Genomic DNA, 16,800 nt, shown 5'->3' with positions numbered 1-16,800 from the left:
ACCATTATATTGCATCATGTAACCAGATACTCACCCATCATGCTCAGTCTCGTCAAATGCAGTGTTATTTATCTTAAACGAGGGGCTGACTTAATTATTGTTAAATCTCAGATGAATTGAGTTTTCACACAAATGACTAATTCAGTGCAATCTGTTGAGTAGTTGAATGTAATGTTGTTTCAAACCAGATAGACTGAGGCTCAAGCCGTATAGAAAATTATCCAATGGCTGTATTGTCTTCTGATCAGATGAGAGAGAGGAAGCACAACCTGGTCATCTGTCTTATATTAGCTGGACGAAATGCTTCTGCGAAGCTCCACTCTGGATCTAACCAAATCATGGTTGTTTACAGGCTAATATCAAAAGACATCTGATTTCACCTGTAGCGCAGATAATTGGGTTTATTTATATTTTTTATTCCTTATCTATGGGGCAGCCAATGTTCCATGACAATACTCCATTTTAGTGTGGGGAGGGAATGGCTGGTGTTTATCACAAGGCTGACAGTTTTTGAGCTCCTGGAAACAGTCTGACTCTGTGGGCAAATGTCTGGGTGGCCTGACCTTCCCCCAAGCCGCTAACAGTCGTGGACGGTCTCTCCTCCTGACCTCCCCGCAAGCCGCTAACAGTCATGGACGGTCTCTCCTCCTGACCTCCCCACAAGCCGCTAACAGTCATGGATGGTCTCTCCTCCTGACCTCCCCCCAAGCCGCTAACAGTCATGGACGGTCTCTCCTCCTGGCCTCCTCCCAAGCCGCTAACAGTCATGAACGGTCTCTCCTCCTGACCTCCCCCCAAGCCGCTAACAGTCATGGACGGTCTCTCCTCCTGACCTCCTCCCAAGCCGCTAACAGTCATGGACGGTCTCTCCTCCTGACCTCCTCCCAAGCCGCTAATAGTCGTGGACGGTCTCTCCTCCTGACCTCCCCCCAAGCCGCTAACAATCATGGATGGTGTCTCCTCCTGGCCTCCTCCCAAGCCGCTAATAGTCGTGGACGGTCTCTCCTCCTGACCTCCCCCCAAGCCGCTAACAATCATGGACGGTGTCTCCTCCTGGCCTCCTCCCAAGCCGCTAACAATCATGGACGGTGTCTCCTCCTGGCCTCCTCCCAAGCCGCTAACAGTCATGGATGGTCTCTCCTCCTGGCCTCCCCCCAAGCCGCTAATAGTCGTGGATGGTCTCTCCTCCTGACCTCCCCCCAAGCCGCTAACAATCATGGACGGTGTCTCCTCCTGGCCTCCTCCCAAGCCGCTAACAGTCATGAACGGTCTCTCCTCCTGACCTCCCCCCAAGCCGCTAACAGTCATGGACGGTCTCTCCTCCTGACCTCCTCCCAAGCCGCTAACAGTCATGGATGGTCTCTCCTCCTGACCTCCTCCCAAGCCGCTAACAGTCATGGATGGTCTCTCCTCCTGGCCTCCCCCCAAGCCGCTAATAGTCGTGGACGGTCTCTCCTCCTGACCTCCCCCCAAGCCGCTAACAATCATGGACGGTCTCTCCTCCTGGCCTCCCCCCAAGCCGCTACCAGTCATGGACGGTCTCTCCTCCTGACCTCCCCCCAAGCCGCTAACAGTCATGGACGGTCTCTCCTCCTGACCTCCTCCCAAGCCGCTAACAGTCATGGATGGTCTCTCCTCCTGACCTCCTCCCAAGCCGCTAACAGTCATGGATGGTCTCTCCTCCTGGCCTCCCCCCAAGCCGCTAATAGTCGTGGACGGTCTCTCCTCCTGACCTCCCCCCAAGCCGCTAACAATCATGGACGGTCTCTCCTCCTGGCCTCCCCCCAAGCCGCTACCAGTCATGGACGGTCTCTCCTTCTGACCTCCCCCCAAGCCGCTAACAATCATGGACGGTCTCTCCTCCTGGCCTCCCCCCAATCCGCTACCAGTCATGGACGGTCTCTCCTCCTGACCTCCCCCCAAGCTGCTAACAGTCATGGACGGTCTCTCCTCCTGGCCTCCCCCCAAGCCTCTAATAGTCGTGGATGGTCTCTCCTCCTGACCTCCCCCAAGCCGCTAACAGTCGTGGATGGTCTCTCCTCCTGACCTCCCCCCAAGCTGCTAACAGTCATGGATGGTCTCTCCTCCTGACCTCCCCCAAAGCCGCTAACAGTCGTGGATGGTCTCTCCTCCTGACCTCCCCCCAAGCTGCTAACAGTCATGGACGGTCTCTCCTCCTGACCTCCCCCAAAGCTGCTAACAGTCGTGGACTCCTGAGGATGGCTGCCTTCTGCAGAGGTGCCTGTTAAGGAACTTCCCAAGGTGCTCAGAGCTCGGAACTCTGCACGACTGACTTGGTGACGCAGGAGGAAGCTTTCTGTTTCATGCTAACTCCAGCCGTTAAGGTTGCCAGATGTGATTATCAGCAATGCGGGCAAAGGGAGCCGGTGCTCAGACACCAACACACATGCCTGCTATATTGTATTATATATTGTATTATATTTGTGCTACATGTTCATAATTCATATTACTATTCCCAACATTATGATATTTAAAAAATGAATATCAATTTTATTATGTTACATGTATTTATTCAAATTCCTCTGTGTACATCTTTTTTGAAAGTATCAAATATTTGTAGATCGCGTTTCGTTGTACCCATGTACAGTGACACTAAAGGAATTCTATTCTATTCTATTCCATTTTATTCTATTCTATTCTATTCTATTCTATTCTATTCTATTCTATTCTATTCTATTCTATTCTATTCTCCACTTGAGTTGTGCTGCATCACGCCAGGGCCTGTACAACACGCTTTATACCTTGCATCACTGTTGTACTCATTATTTGCTGATACCTAATCAAAATAGTTGGTTCCAGAATGGGCTTTCAGGAGAACATGCTCCTGTTTGTGGACATGGGTACCTGCTAATTCTGAATGATCACTTGAAGCAGAATGTTGGACTGTCTAAGGTGGGGGGAGAGGGGCAGGGGGCGAGGGGTTAGTCATGGAACACTCAGGCGAGTCCCGGTCAGTAATGGCTTCCCCTGTGATTAAAGCTGCCTTTTGTAGTTTCCATTTATAGCTCTCATTTGTTCTGACCCGTTGTATGAGAGCCTGCTCGTTCGGCTCACTAATTCTCGTCCCGGCGAACAGGATTCTGGGTCATTTTTCTTGAGGGGAAAGTCCCTGTGAATTTAAGCAATAGTGTCCCATTTTGAGGGGTGGTGTCCTGTCCTGCTTTCCAGATTAGTGTCTTCAAATTGCATCACACTATCGGCGGTTTTTTTACTCAAAGTGAAATATATAGTTCACAGTATTACAGGGTGTGTGACTTATGTTTTGTCAGATGATTTTCTGGGGATAGTATGATAAAATACCTTCTCGGAACTGAACTGAAGAGAAGAGAAGTTCACTCATATTTCCATTACCTGACATTTTACCTAATGAATACAATCCATCAATCTACAGTTAAAACTGAGAAGCATTTCTTCACTTTTCAGTTTTTGTGGCATTTTTAGTGCCTGTTTTAATGTAAATTTTGCTAGTTTTGTACCTGCGTGAATCCATATCCTGCTGGGCGAAGGAACGTCCCATTAATCTGTAATCTGGAAAACGAAAAGGAGTTTCTGAATGCCACCCAGCTTCTTTAAAAAGGCCAATTTCTCTATATATATTTGGATTGCAATTTCCCCCCCCCCTATTTTGCCTGCTGCTCTTCTTGTTAGGGCTAAAAGCCTCCATCACTGATTTCGAATAGGCAGCAAAGCGTTTATTAAGCAGCTTGTGTTCAGGGGGACCCCACACTCGACTCGGGGAGAATTCAGCCACGGCAGAGGTTTGTGGATAGGCTCCCCGGCAGACCCCTCCCTTCCCAGCCAGCGTCAGAGGCTCGCCTCTTCACTGATACGCTCTTTGTGGCTCTGGGAAAAAAACAGCCCTAAACATAAAATAAGTGAATCCATTGAAGTGGTTGCCAACGTTGCAAGTCCATGCAGGGAAGAATCCTTTCTACTAAGGCAATTATCTGTTCTCCCTTTATTGTCTGATCCCCTCAATTATATATTCTGTCATGGCGCTATGCTTTGCGCAGTCACCTGGCCGCACAAACGTCTGGATAACCTCCCAGCCCTCTAGCCGAGACACAAAGACATGGATCAAAACAACACAATATGACAGTGCTGTTTGCACAGGGGCCCCTGCCCATCTCTTTGGGCAGCACCTGCCTGCTCTGCCCTTCAGGGCGATGGATGGCACACACCTGAGCTCTTTTTTGGAGGGCTGTCCTTGTGATTGGCGTTGGAGGCTGGGCGGGGCGGAGTGGAGGAGGTGGAGTTTGGGGAACCCTCAACCAAATAACAGGTCCTCCTTGCCTGCTGCTGCACGCTGCTCTGCCATGAAAATTCTTGGCAAGACGACTCTTATAAGCACTATGTTAAGTTTTTACTGAATCTTACACATACGGGACATTCCTTGGAGGCTCGCAGCCCATAGTGCTGCCACACCCAGTCACACAGAGTCTCGTGTTATTTAAACATGACATGTTATTGTTGCTATTGATGTTCCACCTACTACTAAAAAATAGCATTTTATTCATGGTGTGTATTTAACAACAGTCATAGACTATTGCGCTATAGACTAATGACAACAGCTTGCAATTTTCCCCAAAATTTTTTACTCATATTTAATATTTTTTTAAAATATTTTACTCTAATAATCTTGGCTTTTTGTACTTTGCTAAAGGGTACTGTGACAGGGCCAAATTATCAGGTTAACAGCAATCAAAGGCAGGAATATCTCCTCTTACACACTTCTGCAAGGTTTGTCTTGCAGATCGGGCCCGAATGGGTAGACTGTGATGGGTGTCCGTCATCGCGGATGCGCACAGTGGATAGCGAATGGCGTGTCCTCAGAGGATTTGATTTAGTTTGATTTACTTTTTAGTCCTTTATTGCAGTTGATTGCCCTATAAATTATCCAACACCAGCATGCAGTGACATGCAAAAGAACACAGTGTCAATTCCAGTGATCTTGCCAGTCATTCCAAATACTGCAGCCAATGAATAAATAAAAATAGGTGTGGTGCGCATTGCCCTCTGCATTATCGAAGTCTGAAATATATGCCTTAAATTTGTCGCACTGGATACGAGTGAAAATTATTATATCTGTCTGTCTGCGTGTGTGTGGCCATGTACATATGAACTTGTGGGGACCATTTTTTCAGTCCCCACAAGGGAAACTCAATTTCATAAAAATCTGTGACTGCAATTAAAAAACTAAAAATGCCCAAAGTCTGTTTTGTTCAGTTACTTGGTTAATGTTAGGGCTTGGGGGGGGGGTTAGATTCGTCATTGTTAGGATAAGGGGTTTTCCCATAGAAATGAAGGAATGGTCCCCACAATGATATGGATCCAAACGTGTGTGTGTGTTTGTGTGCGTGCGTGCGTGTGTGTGTGTATGTGTGTGTGTGGGGAGTCATGTATATATTACATTGTGTCTTATTGCCTTGTGCTTCCTGATTCACACACACCCACCACAAGCCTGTCATGGATGGATGGATGGAAACTATACATATACACCAATGCACTGTGTCCTACTGCATCGAGGGATCTGGTGGCTGAGTCCTGGGCTGGGTCTGGGCTGCTTTTATGCTCAGGAACAGCCTTTTGGCTGTGCTCCTCTTGTCGTCCATCTACGGTACTATCGTTGTATTTGGACGTCACTCCGGGGCATTTAAGCTTTGTATTTAAGGCTCTGGGTGTCCAAAGTGCTGTCTGCATCCTCAGGGAGCTGAAGGATGCTGGCAAGTAACCAGCTGAGTCATCAGGGCTCATAGGACTGATCTTTGTAGCCCCCAGAAATCAATATCTTATTGTTTTATTGAGTATATTGGCAATTCCTTAATATGGGGTTATTCACCAGATTGAACGGATACTTTCTTATAATTATAATGATGTGGGAATTTCTCAGTCGTGGTTAGAAATGGTGGTTTCTCTTTTGAGCTGGACTGTAGTAATAATTCGCGAGACGTCCGTCTGCGACTTGCATGTCACAAAGCTCCTGTTGTGCTGCTTTGCTGGTTGCAGGCAGGAAGTCAACTGGCCATTGATCCAGTTTCAGGCCTTTCAGGACCTGAAAGTCAGGCTTCCGGTGGTTATATTTGCAGGCAGGCGGGAGGGGGCTGAACAAAGGCTTTGTGTGTGGCTGGGTGGGGTCAGGTTGCCCACTCCGGCGACTTGAATGCCTCGCGTTGTCTGAGAAAAGGCGGGGTCTCGTGTGCCAATATACGTGTATTGTTGTCATTAGAATTGGTGTTAAACAAAAATAGCAGTAAAATTCATAAAATAGCCTTGAGATGAGAAATATGAGCCTAATGACAGCTTTTCTTCTTTCAGGTTTTAAAATAGCTACGTGTACGTGTTGCATAATATATAGTAGTATAATTAAAAGTCAGAGCAGCTGTGAAGTGATTTAATAGTTATGAATAAAACATCTCTATTCCATGAATGGGATGGCTGGTTGGTCTACGTTTATCCCTAACTGATCGCTCTCGTGCCTGTGGTAGGGTGTCCTCTGATTTCTGGTAAAAATAGGAGCTTGTGGTGTTGTGGTCCTATTTGAAAGCTGCCCAGCAAAGTGGGGCAGTCTAGGTCGTGTGTGAATTCTGCATTTCTGTCTTTCTCAATGAATGTTGTCGGCGGTGAGGTCAGGGCCCAGAGCCATGAAATCCCGGCGTCCTCCTGACGTCACCTGAACTTGGCACATGGGCTCCTTTGGCCGCTGGACTGTAAGATGTCAAAAGTGGCTATTTTACACAAAGAAGAATTCAGGAAGTTCGTCTTGGAATAGATAGTTGTGTACACTCCCGAGCATACAATCTGTCACAGGATGGCTAAATCAAACAGATGTTTTCCCTAAGTCCTCGTCAGGCGCTTCCCGGAGCACATGAGCTGATACATCGGCCTGGAGACCAGGGGAGCTGAATTAGTTGCCCTCTGACCTGCCACCATGTGACATTTGGGTTAAATGCAGAGGACACATTTCGTTGTCGTGCAAAGTGTGCTACAGTGTCAACAATGAATCCTTCCCAAAACTGTGGTCACCACAGATCACACTGTGTCCAACAGGTACTCTGGACAACAAAGGTTGTGTTCTATTGCAGTTAAGGAAGCCATTTCTCTACACTTAGTCAGCGTCATTCTTAAAGCAGTGGTCTCTTTGAGGGGATTTAATTAAATACCATAACAAAGAGAGAATTCCCCAGGATTGCTTTGGTATTTTTCCTCAGGCGACAGATTTTATTTTACGTAAACTGCTGATGAGTAAAATGAGGCCCTGAATCCCATGGTTGGTGACATTCTTGGACGTTGTCAGTCATCACTTTGCTTCAGCCACTGGTCATCGGTTATCTTTGTTGCTACTGGATGATTGACAGCATGTAGTAATTCAATCCTTGGTGGCTTTTACACGCTTATTCCTCCCATTCAGAGTGTAATCTGTGTAAAATGCGGACAGGGGAGTGACAGTCACATGTTTATGCCAAGAATATCGGCCCCCACTTCACCATAACATCAGATGAGTGACGGAAAACACTTTTCATACCTAATGAAATTTAATCTCTGAAATTACTGTGGTCTGTTTAGTGAAATCCGACTTTCAGCAGATGTAAGTATTGGGTAATCTTAATTACGGCACTTCTGGATGTTTAACAGCGTGTATCTTTGTGTTTGTGTTGGTCTTTGTTTCATTCTAGAGAAAGCAGTTTAGGCAATTCTGATCAAGCCTTTGCCTTCAAATTTAAAATTGCAGACTTTGCTAACTAATGGTGCTTCTCCACTGACATACAGGAACTGAGTCTTACCACGAAGAGAGACTGGCTACTGTGTGGTTCCAGCTCGCTTCCATTTCCCACTGCAGAAGGGTTAGCTTGCTAAAGATGTTGCTGGGTTTGGAGAGTGGCAGTGATGTAAAACCCAAAAGGTGCTTATTTACAGTTCACATGATGTACATCATGATGTACTGTGTGCTAATTTCTGCTAGCATGTCCGTGAGAATCAGCGTCTTATGTTAGTATCAAACATTAGTGGAATTAGCATTAGCATGGAATTAGCATTCCATTGTGTAAATCTGCATTACAGATCCATTCCGTTCAGCTGTTCTGTAGTATTTTTTTAAGTAGGAGGTTGGGAATTTTCCGGACAAGATCCAAATTAAATAGGCACGTAATTATGATATTTCATTTTTGCCTGATGCTAGACCCTCTTTAAACGTTGTTTTGTCACAGAGAATTAATTTTGCCTGCGGCTTTTCAGTTGATCATTGATCGATGAAACCTTGATCCTCAGCAGCCACGGCCCTCCCCTCTTTTCTCTCTCTGATGTAAACCCCCCCCACCACCACCACCACCAAGTTCGTTTAAAGCTCAGGCAAAATTTATTTCATTTAGTGATACTGCAATAGGGAAATCTAAAAATAAAAAACATCATTCATCGCCTATATGGTGATATTTCCATATCATTTCATAGACGTTGGTTATCTATTATAAGTAAACAGTCCACACTTTTGCTTCCTCCCAGCTCCCTGCCAGACAGTCCACGTTTTTGCTCCCTCCCAGCTCTCTGTCAGACAGTCCATGTTTTTGCTTCCTCCCAGCTCCCTGCCTGACAGTCCACATTTTTGCTCCCAGAGCTAGAAAGGAGCAAAAACATGGACTGTCTGGACATCCCTGAGGACTGGGTCGAGAAACACTGACAAACATAGACCATGGAATGGAAAATACCTTCCTTGAAGGCAAACATAGATGAGCTACTATGTATATGTGTGTATGTATATATATATAGGTAAGTCTAACTGGCTACTCTTAGCGTTAGCATAACTTTATGTGGCTCAAAAGTACTGAACCCTCTCAGTATCACTGAGAACCTAGAGTTTCTGCTTGTGGATCTCCTTAGGGGCCCCTTTTAACAAACCACATCTGTAATGCCAGGAGCATGTAAGAAATGGCATGTCCAGCTGCTCCGGAGTTAATGATTATCAACCGCCATTTCCCATTGACCTACGTCTGGGCATAAGCGAAGGTCACAGCCAATGGTAGCTAACTGCCCTGGACCTTGTCTGGGAGATGGATCGCAGGTGTTCTCCTGGAGCAGGTCACCACTGGATTCTTCCCTTAGCCCTTATAAGGTGATCCTTCATCTTTGTTAAAGGAACAAAAGCTAGAACACTGGGAAGGCATTCCATCCCCTAAGGATTGCTGGTGAAGGATGCCTTTCTTTCTAAGGATCTTCTCTTGTTTTACTCTTTTGTTATTACCTAGGAAAAGGAAATGAAGGGGCCGCACTTCAGTGGCCCCAAGTCTGGCGTATTTCATCACCACAACGCAGAGAGCGATCCTTCGTAAACCGTGGTTTTCAGATGAACTCTTACAGTCTTCATTTATGGCTGCTTATTTTGCGGTCGTGTGGGTGGTAATTTGACTCGTGATTACTGACTTAAAATAATCCTGTAATTCTCAGTTTTAGTTTGCTGTGGGCGGATCTTATCATCCGGTGGGTGATTTTTCCTTCAGAAAATCCACACCCAGAGTAGTAAAGCCATCTGCCCCAAGACGGCCCCTCAACGAGCAGTTTGGTGCCATTTGCTGCACATTTCCGTGAGCCAGACGCACTGTAGATCCAGTTAGATGGCCACTTAGGCATTAACGGCTGCTGTTTCTGGGACAGCCCCCTTATCCACTGGTAATTATTCTAAAGAACTACCTAAACAAAGTCATCCCTCTTTTTCCCCCGACAATACTGCCCGCTCCATTACTGCAGCGCCCTTAAAGGAAAAAGCTGTCATTCTAGCAGTGCCAGACCCTGCAATGCAGCTTAGCTTTGCAGACATTCACGTAGTTGGCTTGGGGTTGGGAGAGTCGGAAGAGTCTCAGGCGATGGGAGAGCATCACTGCCCTGGCCAGTAGGCTGCTTTTACAGATACGATATGCTTCTCTGTGTCAGTCCTCCTTGCTAATCAATATGAACAAACACATGCCGCAGTTCCTCAGCTGAGGAGGAGGATTAAGAGCGTGGCAAGGGGCAGATGTGTCTGTAATGAGTAATTTCCCCATTTCCCATCATGCCTTGCCACCTGTGTGGGAGGGACACCATGACGGACCACACCGGGGGAGGTGACTGGGTCAGGGTGCTTAGCCCACTGCCAGGATGTGGAGCATAAATGGATGGGTGGATGGATGGATGGATGGATGGATGGATGGATGGATGGATGGATGGATGGATGCGCGCGCTTGATGGTCATGGGCTAAGGTTGATCCTGGCTGCCTCCGATCGCCATGTGCCTTCTACTGCAGAACATGGGGGGCAGCACAGCCACTGAATCTGTGCTGACCCCCTCCCCCACCACTATTGTGACGTCATCGGCGTATCTCACTGCCCACTTGTGCTGCCATGGCAACGCTAAGGAAGCGGGGAGAGATGAGGTCATCCCGTGAGCTTGTGTTTTCACTCGGTGGCGCGGGGACTATAGTGCTAGAGTGTGACGTGAAAATAAATCACTCCATTATTATACGAGCTTGCCCAAGTGTCACATCACTTTATGATATTACGCTTAGGAACCTTATCAGATGTTTGGCAGAAAAACATGTGGGGCATGTTTCTATTTCCGGTTGCCAGTTAGTCGCTATCTGGGCAAATACATGAACAGTTGTCTTTGGGGAGTGGGGAGTGTACCTTAATATCTGTGATGTTTTGGTATGGCAACAAGAAATAGCCCCTCTGGCCCGATCCGACCCAACCCAACACACCCCCTCACCTAAGCACCACCCAGAACTACATAACTTGAGACAATTCTCATTAGAAAGGGATTCTGATGTATGTTTAAGTACAGAAACTATATTATTTGTCACTTTGTGGTTTATTTACTGTTCATTTAATAATTAGTTTCTATTTAAAGGAATATTTTTGTACTAATGTAAAAATTTCCCCGGGTGGTTACCATGGTTACTCTTCTTAAACGAGTTGCACATGAGTCTCTCGCGGGTCGCATTGCTGGGTCGCATTGCTGGGCCACCTCCTTTGCGAACTACACTTAAATGGCCCTTGGTTGGCTGGTTAAACTGTAAAAGGCACCGAGGCCTCAGCCATGAACAGAATTCAGGGAGCCTTTGTGTAGCTTTGATTCCGTAGAATAAAAATGGCCACTGGTCTCTTTAGTGCGAGCCAACTCGGACTGTACGTAACTTTCCTGCAGTGCTTTGACATTTTTCTTTAACAAGGAATTCTTTGAAGCAGTAACTCGGTATCATTAAGTAGTCACAGATTGTAACTGTTTCCATCAGTAAATAAAAAGGTTTTTCTGAGGACACTAAACGGAAACCGAAACCTTAATTGAATCATCTCTAAACCTCGTTCTTCAGCTCGACAGTAGTTGAAAAGATTGGTGAAAAGTATCGGGAATTTACATTGAAAAATATATTTGTTGTGGAGTCCGTCAGGCGGGGAGGGTGTGGCTGATGCGTCGTGTGCATCCAGACGGGGCCGTGCTGACCCTGTATGTGCCTTCCCTGTTGTAGATGGGAGGAGGAGCTCTCCAGATGCCAGCAGACGGAGTCCATGGTGGAGGCCCTGCAGGCGGTAAGATCACGCCTTCGCCGTGTCCTGGTGCCTCTTTCCCGGGCTGGTTCACACGGCCATTTTCACTGAGCAGTGCTGCATTAATCCCAGGAAAGTGTAACACAAACAGCCTGGTGCGTCACGAAACCCAAACGGTATTTACATGCCATAGGCAGAGACCCCGTCTGTGTGCCGCCGCCGCTAATCGCTGCTCATTGACAGCTCTAGGTGAGACTCCTGTACCTGAAGTGACCCCAGCGGCTCCGTCTGTTTCCTGTATGGCGAATGGCTTCGCGCGAGTGCGTCTGTAATTCATACAGCTGGCGCACAAGATCGATAAACACCAATAGCTGCATCCCAGCTTGTCTGCGGGTCAGCAGAACTGTTGCGATGACGTCATTCCCAGTGGGACTGTAGCTCCCCATTCCGTACCGTTTCTTTTTTTAAGATCATTAGGCGCTTCGGTAAGGGACTGAGCAGCTTCCTGCATAAATCACAAATTGTATCGTTGCGTCTTTTCAGCTGGAGGAGAGAGTATGCTTGGGTAATTGCAGTAGCTATTTGTTAAATGCATGCTAACATTTGATAGCTTCTTAAATACACAAATAAACCACATGGTACTCTTCCTATGCTATTTTAGTTCGGTGGTCAAGTCTGTTTGAAATAAAAGCATGTACGGTTTCAAATGTAGGATACTATATCCATCGTGTGTGTGTGTGTGTGTGTGTGTGTGTGTGTGTGTGTGTGTGTGTGTGTGTGTGTGTGAGCGGGTATACCGTACCTTATGACGAATACCTGTTTCTTTCCCTTATGGAGAAATAAAATTTAATAAAAACCTGTGACTGCAATGAAAAAACTAAAAACTCTTGTATTTTGCTTGGTTACTTATGATTATGGTTATGGCTGGGTGGGGGTTAAGGTCGTCATAGTTACCGTTAGCATTTTCCCTATAGAAATGGATGAGCGGATGAAAATATCATGCCATAAATGCCCAGTCACTGCAGATTATCTGTGGGTGCTGTGGGGGTCCTGTGGAGAGGGCATTTCAGCCTCACCCTCAGTGGCTCTGCGTCATCTGCTGACTGCTAAAATCAGTCACCGTCTCCCGAAAATAATAAGACTGAAGACGTTCAGATGCACCCTGCTGTTCTCCCCAAAGAATAACTTTATAATGCCTCTTCTCCTTCCAACAGTGACCTGTGTTATTCACCAACAGCAGACTTGCCCTTGGCTCACCTCCCAGTCCTCTCCCAGTCCTCTCCCAGTCCTCTCCCAGTATACCAAGCTACTTATTTCTACTGCTTGATTATTTGTCTAATCAGGGCAAGTTGGACTTAACAAGATGATGAATTTTGTCAGAGTTGCTCTGCATTTTTCTGGGTCAGATTTGTAATGATGGGGAAAAAAATCTGGAGCCCAATTTTACTAAACCTATTACCGTATGTGAAACATAAAGTAAATTGTGTCTCCAGACTGATTCTCCAGCTTTCTGAATCACCCTGATTATATTGCATTTCTTTGCGGATCAGAAGGTAACGCCAGAACATCGCAGCTGTGTGTTTTTTTGCATGACCGGTGCCTGAAGTCATGTGACCAGGACTCCATCGATAAATCATTCTGAATTGCACACTGACCCCTGACTCTTCCCTCTTTGGCAGAGTGCCCAGGAGTCAGAGGTCATTCAGGAGGAGCTGAAAGAGAAGGTGGAGAGATTGAAGGCCGAGCTGGTGGTCTTCAGAAGTCTAGTGTCGGACGTGAGTGTCCTCTACATCAGTGTTTTCTAGTCCGGTCCACGGGGACCCACAGACAGTCCACGTTTTTGTTGCAGTGGGAGCTGGGAAGGAGCAAAAACGTGGAGTGTCTGGCAGGGAGCTGGGAGGGAGCAAAAACGTGGTCTGTGGGCCCTCGGGGACCGGATTGGGAAACTCTGCTCTGTATCCGTTACCTTTCACTGTATCATTTCTGTGATTTTTATGATATCGGTTGTGAAAAATATAACAGTTCCAGTTCTGTGTTTCCCCACTAATTGTCATCACCAACCATGAATTCTGGTTATTTAAATACCCTGTAATGAGGCTTAATTAAGTCAATGATTGACTTAATCACATAAAAATTGTGAGTACACTTAAATAATATAATTAATAATTAAGTAATAAAATTACAATACCTAAATAAATACAACCAACTAGTTTCTTAATTGTAATTTTTAGGTGCTGCGTTTCTTTGACCATAAAAACAATAATGCAATTTTTTTAATTAATTTTCAGTTTATCTCTGTAGCTCTTGAACAATTTTTTCATCTATATTCTTTTGTCTTTATGTCTTTTTGTCAATATTTATTTTATGAGCATGATATTAATATATGGAAGGTGTCCAGGTAATTTTTCCAGTTTGCAAAAGATATTCATGATAATGCAAATATCCTTTTTTACTTATCTGAAATCAGTAACATAATATTTTCGCATAGCAGTTAAATATTTAGAAGTTAAATACTTCTTAGATATGTTTGTTTAATTCTGGGTTATTCTACAGACAGACTTTTAGCACTTTTCAGAAGACTGATCTGGCCTCAGTTTGAGATTCATTCGAGAGCTTCAACTGCTTTCTGTGAATTTCTGTTTCTTCCTGAACATGGTAGCCCGGGGGGGTGGGCAATCTTATCACCGCAGAGGGCCAGTGTGTGTGCAGGTTTTTTGGGACAACCTTTAGGTCACCTGTTCGAACCCAGTTGTGAGGAGTCTTCAGCCACTCAGTCCTCTAATTGGTAATCTGATGCAGTGAAAATCCGCAAACACAGCGGTCCTTTCTGGATAAGGTTGCCCACCCCTGCTGTAGCCATTTGAGCAGTTGGCACCTTGAAGTCTGGAGGGATTATTTGGAACAGCGTGAAAGGAGAGAGCCAGGTCATGTGACCCTGTTTCTATGCAAAACTATATATTTTGCTTTTTGATGTCTTCCTGCACTCCGCTTTGGTCAGTTATTCTGTATGCCGTGGTCTCTTTTGGCTTGTATTTATATGTCCTGGACAATAAATCCACCTCACCACGCTTGGACTCATCACCGGCTCTCTGTTGTGAATGTCCCACAGTACAATGCAGATGGTATGTTTTAGGGCAGTCCCTTAGACGCGGTCTATTTTTTCATCACACATGACGAAGGGTGCCCGGCGACTTCCAGACCTTTCTAGGGGGCCGTGTTTAAGCCCAGTAGAGGCCGTCAGGAAGAACTGGGGATTGAAAGTAAGAGCTGGTATTAGCCTGTACCACATCCACCTGCTCGGCTAAATCCAGACTATTGTGGAACAGCAGCAGGACACATGCGAGGCTGTGAAATGAAGGTGCAACGAGTCTGATCTCATTCCCGGTGGAAGACAGCTTCTTTTCAGTTCACTTTATTTGTATAGCGCCTTTCCCGAGCATGGATAGCTCCAGGCACTGATTTGGCAACAAGATTGGTGTCATGCAGAACTGTGCAAGAGTCTTAGGCAGTCAAAGAAGATGCTTACAGCTATTTATCTGGGTTGTAAGTGTATATTTGCTCAGAAAAAAAATTATCATTACAACATATGCCAATTAATGGTGACACAATACAAACTAATAAGAATTTCTTCTTTGGTCCAAAAACCTACCAATATCTCGTGGGCAAGATGAAGACCGATTTCGCTCCTAAATCTCTCCTCAGGGGCACCCCAGCCGGCCCACGTATTTGTTCAAATTCACCACCAGCTCACTTTAATTAGTTAATTTGACATGTTAAATAACTGGATGAGGTACTGATTACATAGACAATGTATGCTGGTATGGGTGTATGAGATGGTTACTTCAAATGCTGGAGTAGCTTCACATGAGGCTCTGAAGTGGCTAAGCTAACATACACCGATGATAGTATAATTTTACACCAACATGAAGATCATTTAAACCTCATTTTCCTTGATTGCCTAAGACTTTTGCACAGTACTGTATATACGCTTGAAATCTATACGAAGGTTAAAAAACCTAGATGACATTTGAGAGAGGACAATTTGGCCAGTGCCTCCTCTTGTTCTAAAGCAGGATAGCGGGTGGCCAAGTTCCTCTTGCTGTCAGCTTCCTGCTCTAAACCAGTGCTTCCCAACCTGGTCCTCGGGGACTCACACACAGTCCATGTTTTTGCTCCCTCCCAGCTAATAAGGAAATAAACGCAGGGAGCTGGGAGGAAGCAAAAACCTGGACTGGCTGTGGGTCCCCGCAAACCAGGTTGGGAAACACTGGTCTAAACCACAGATAAGGTCTTCAAATAGTCTCTTATGATTGTCTTGACCATATCTGTTCCACATTAGGTCCATCCCTTGTGCCCACTCATTGCATTCTCCTGCTTTGTATCGTCTCATGCACTCTCACGTGTTACACAGCGCACAACCGCAGTGAGCCTCGAGAGACTTGGTGCCTTAAAAATCCCATAAAGTATGAATGTAGGAGCTGTGAATCCGCACGGATTTGTGTTTGTATGGGTTTGGACCTCATGATGCTCTGAGACTTCGTTCTAGTTCAGGATCAGAATGAATGACATCGCAGAGAGGCTGGATCTTGTGTGAGGTTCTTCCCTCCAAACACATTGCATGGCGTGTAACTTCCTGGTTGCTGTCATTGCCAGATTGATCCAGGAGGTGTGAGAGGCTCATCTCAGCTTGTGCTACTGTTGGAAGCCCTTGGGTTTTATTCTTACCATGGTTCAGCTGCATTTTACATACATTCTGGTTATACAGCTTTTTACCCTGTGATAACAGCAACTGAGATCAGGTCCAATTCAAACAGATGTTAAGTAGTTTTTATAACCGATAATAATCAATAAAAGAGACCAGAGCTTAGCGATTATTGGGACAGAATGAGACAGACTGGGGATTAGAGGCTGCTCCTGATGCATGGGTGGGATTTTCCGTAAACCATCGCCCTGAGCTGGCCTTCTCCCTGTTTAGCAAATGTCGGAGTTGGACACCAAGATCCAGGAGAAAGCCATGAAAGTGGACATGGACATCTGCCGGCGCATTGACATCACGGCCAAGCTGTGCGACGTGGCGCAGCAGCGCAACTCGGAGGACATGTCCAAGATGCTCGGCGTCAGTGGGACCAAAGGAAAGTCCGACCAGAACAAGGTGGGTGGTGGGTGCTCACTTCACCAGCTGGACCAAGCGCGACCCCCCCCCCCCCCCGGCATTGAAACTGTGTGTGTGAGAAAGAGAGAGAGAGAGAGAGAGAGAGAGAGAGAGAGAGA

The 16,800-nt window shown here is 46.0% G+C and overlaps 1 protein-coding gene and 1 long non-coding RNA gene across 2 annotated transcripts in view; one reads left to right on the top strand and one right to left on the bottom strand.

Annotated features, from left to right (window-relative positions):
* The window catches only part of iffo2a (intermediate filament family orphan 2a), a 36,200-nt gene that overhangs the window by 10,769 nt on the left and 8,631 nt on the right, over nt 1-16,800 (top strand). The window contains exons 2-4 of the mRNA XM_049017480.1: nt 11,511-11,571; nt 13,209-13,304; nt 16,505-16,681. Of these exons, the coding sequence (XP_048873437.1) occupies nt 11,511-11,571; nt 13,209-13,304; nt 16,505-16,681 (334 nt within the window). The remainder of the gene's footprint in view (nt 1-11,510; nt 11,572-13,208; nt 13,305-16,504; nt 16,682-16,800) is intronic.
* Nucleotides 1,488-2,000, bottom strand: LOC125745060 (uncharacterized). The gene is made up of 3 exons (XR_007398551.1): nt 1,914-2,000; nt 1,734-1,823; nt 1,488-1,553 (listed from the first exon to the last, which is right to left on the bottom strand). It is a non-coding gene; the product is annotated as an uncharacterized LOC125745060 (long non-coding RNA).

The sequence above is a fragment of the Brienomyrus brachyistius genome, chromosome 6 (assembly GCF_023856365.1).
Source record: "Brienomyrus brachyistius isolate T26 chromosome 6, BBRACH_0.4, whole genome shotgun sequence".
In the NCBI taxonomy this organism is placed as follows: domain Eukaryota; kingdom Metazoa; phylum Chordata; class Actinopteri; order Osteoglossiformes; family Mormyridae; genus Brienomyrus; species Brienomyrus brachyistius.
The sequence above is the reverse complement of the archived record's forward strand: the minus strand, read 5'-3'. Positions and strand labels throughout refer to the sequence as shown.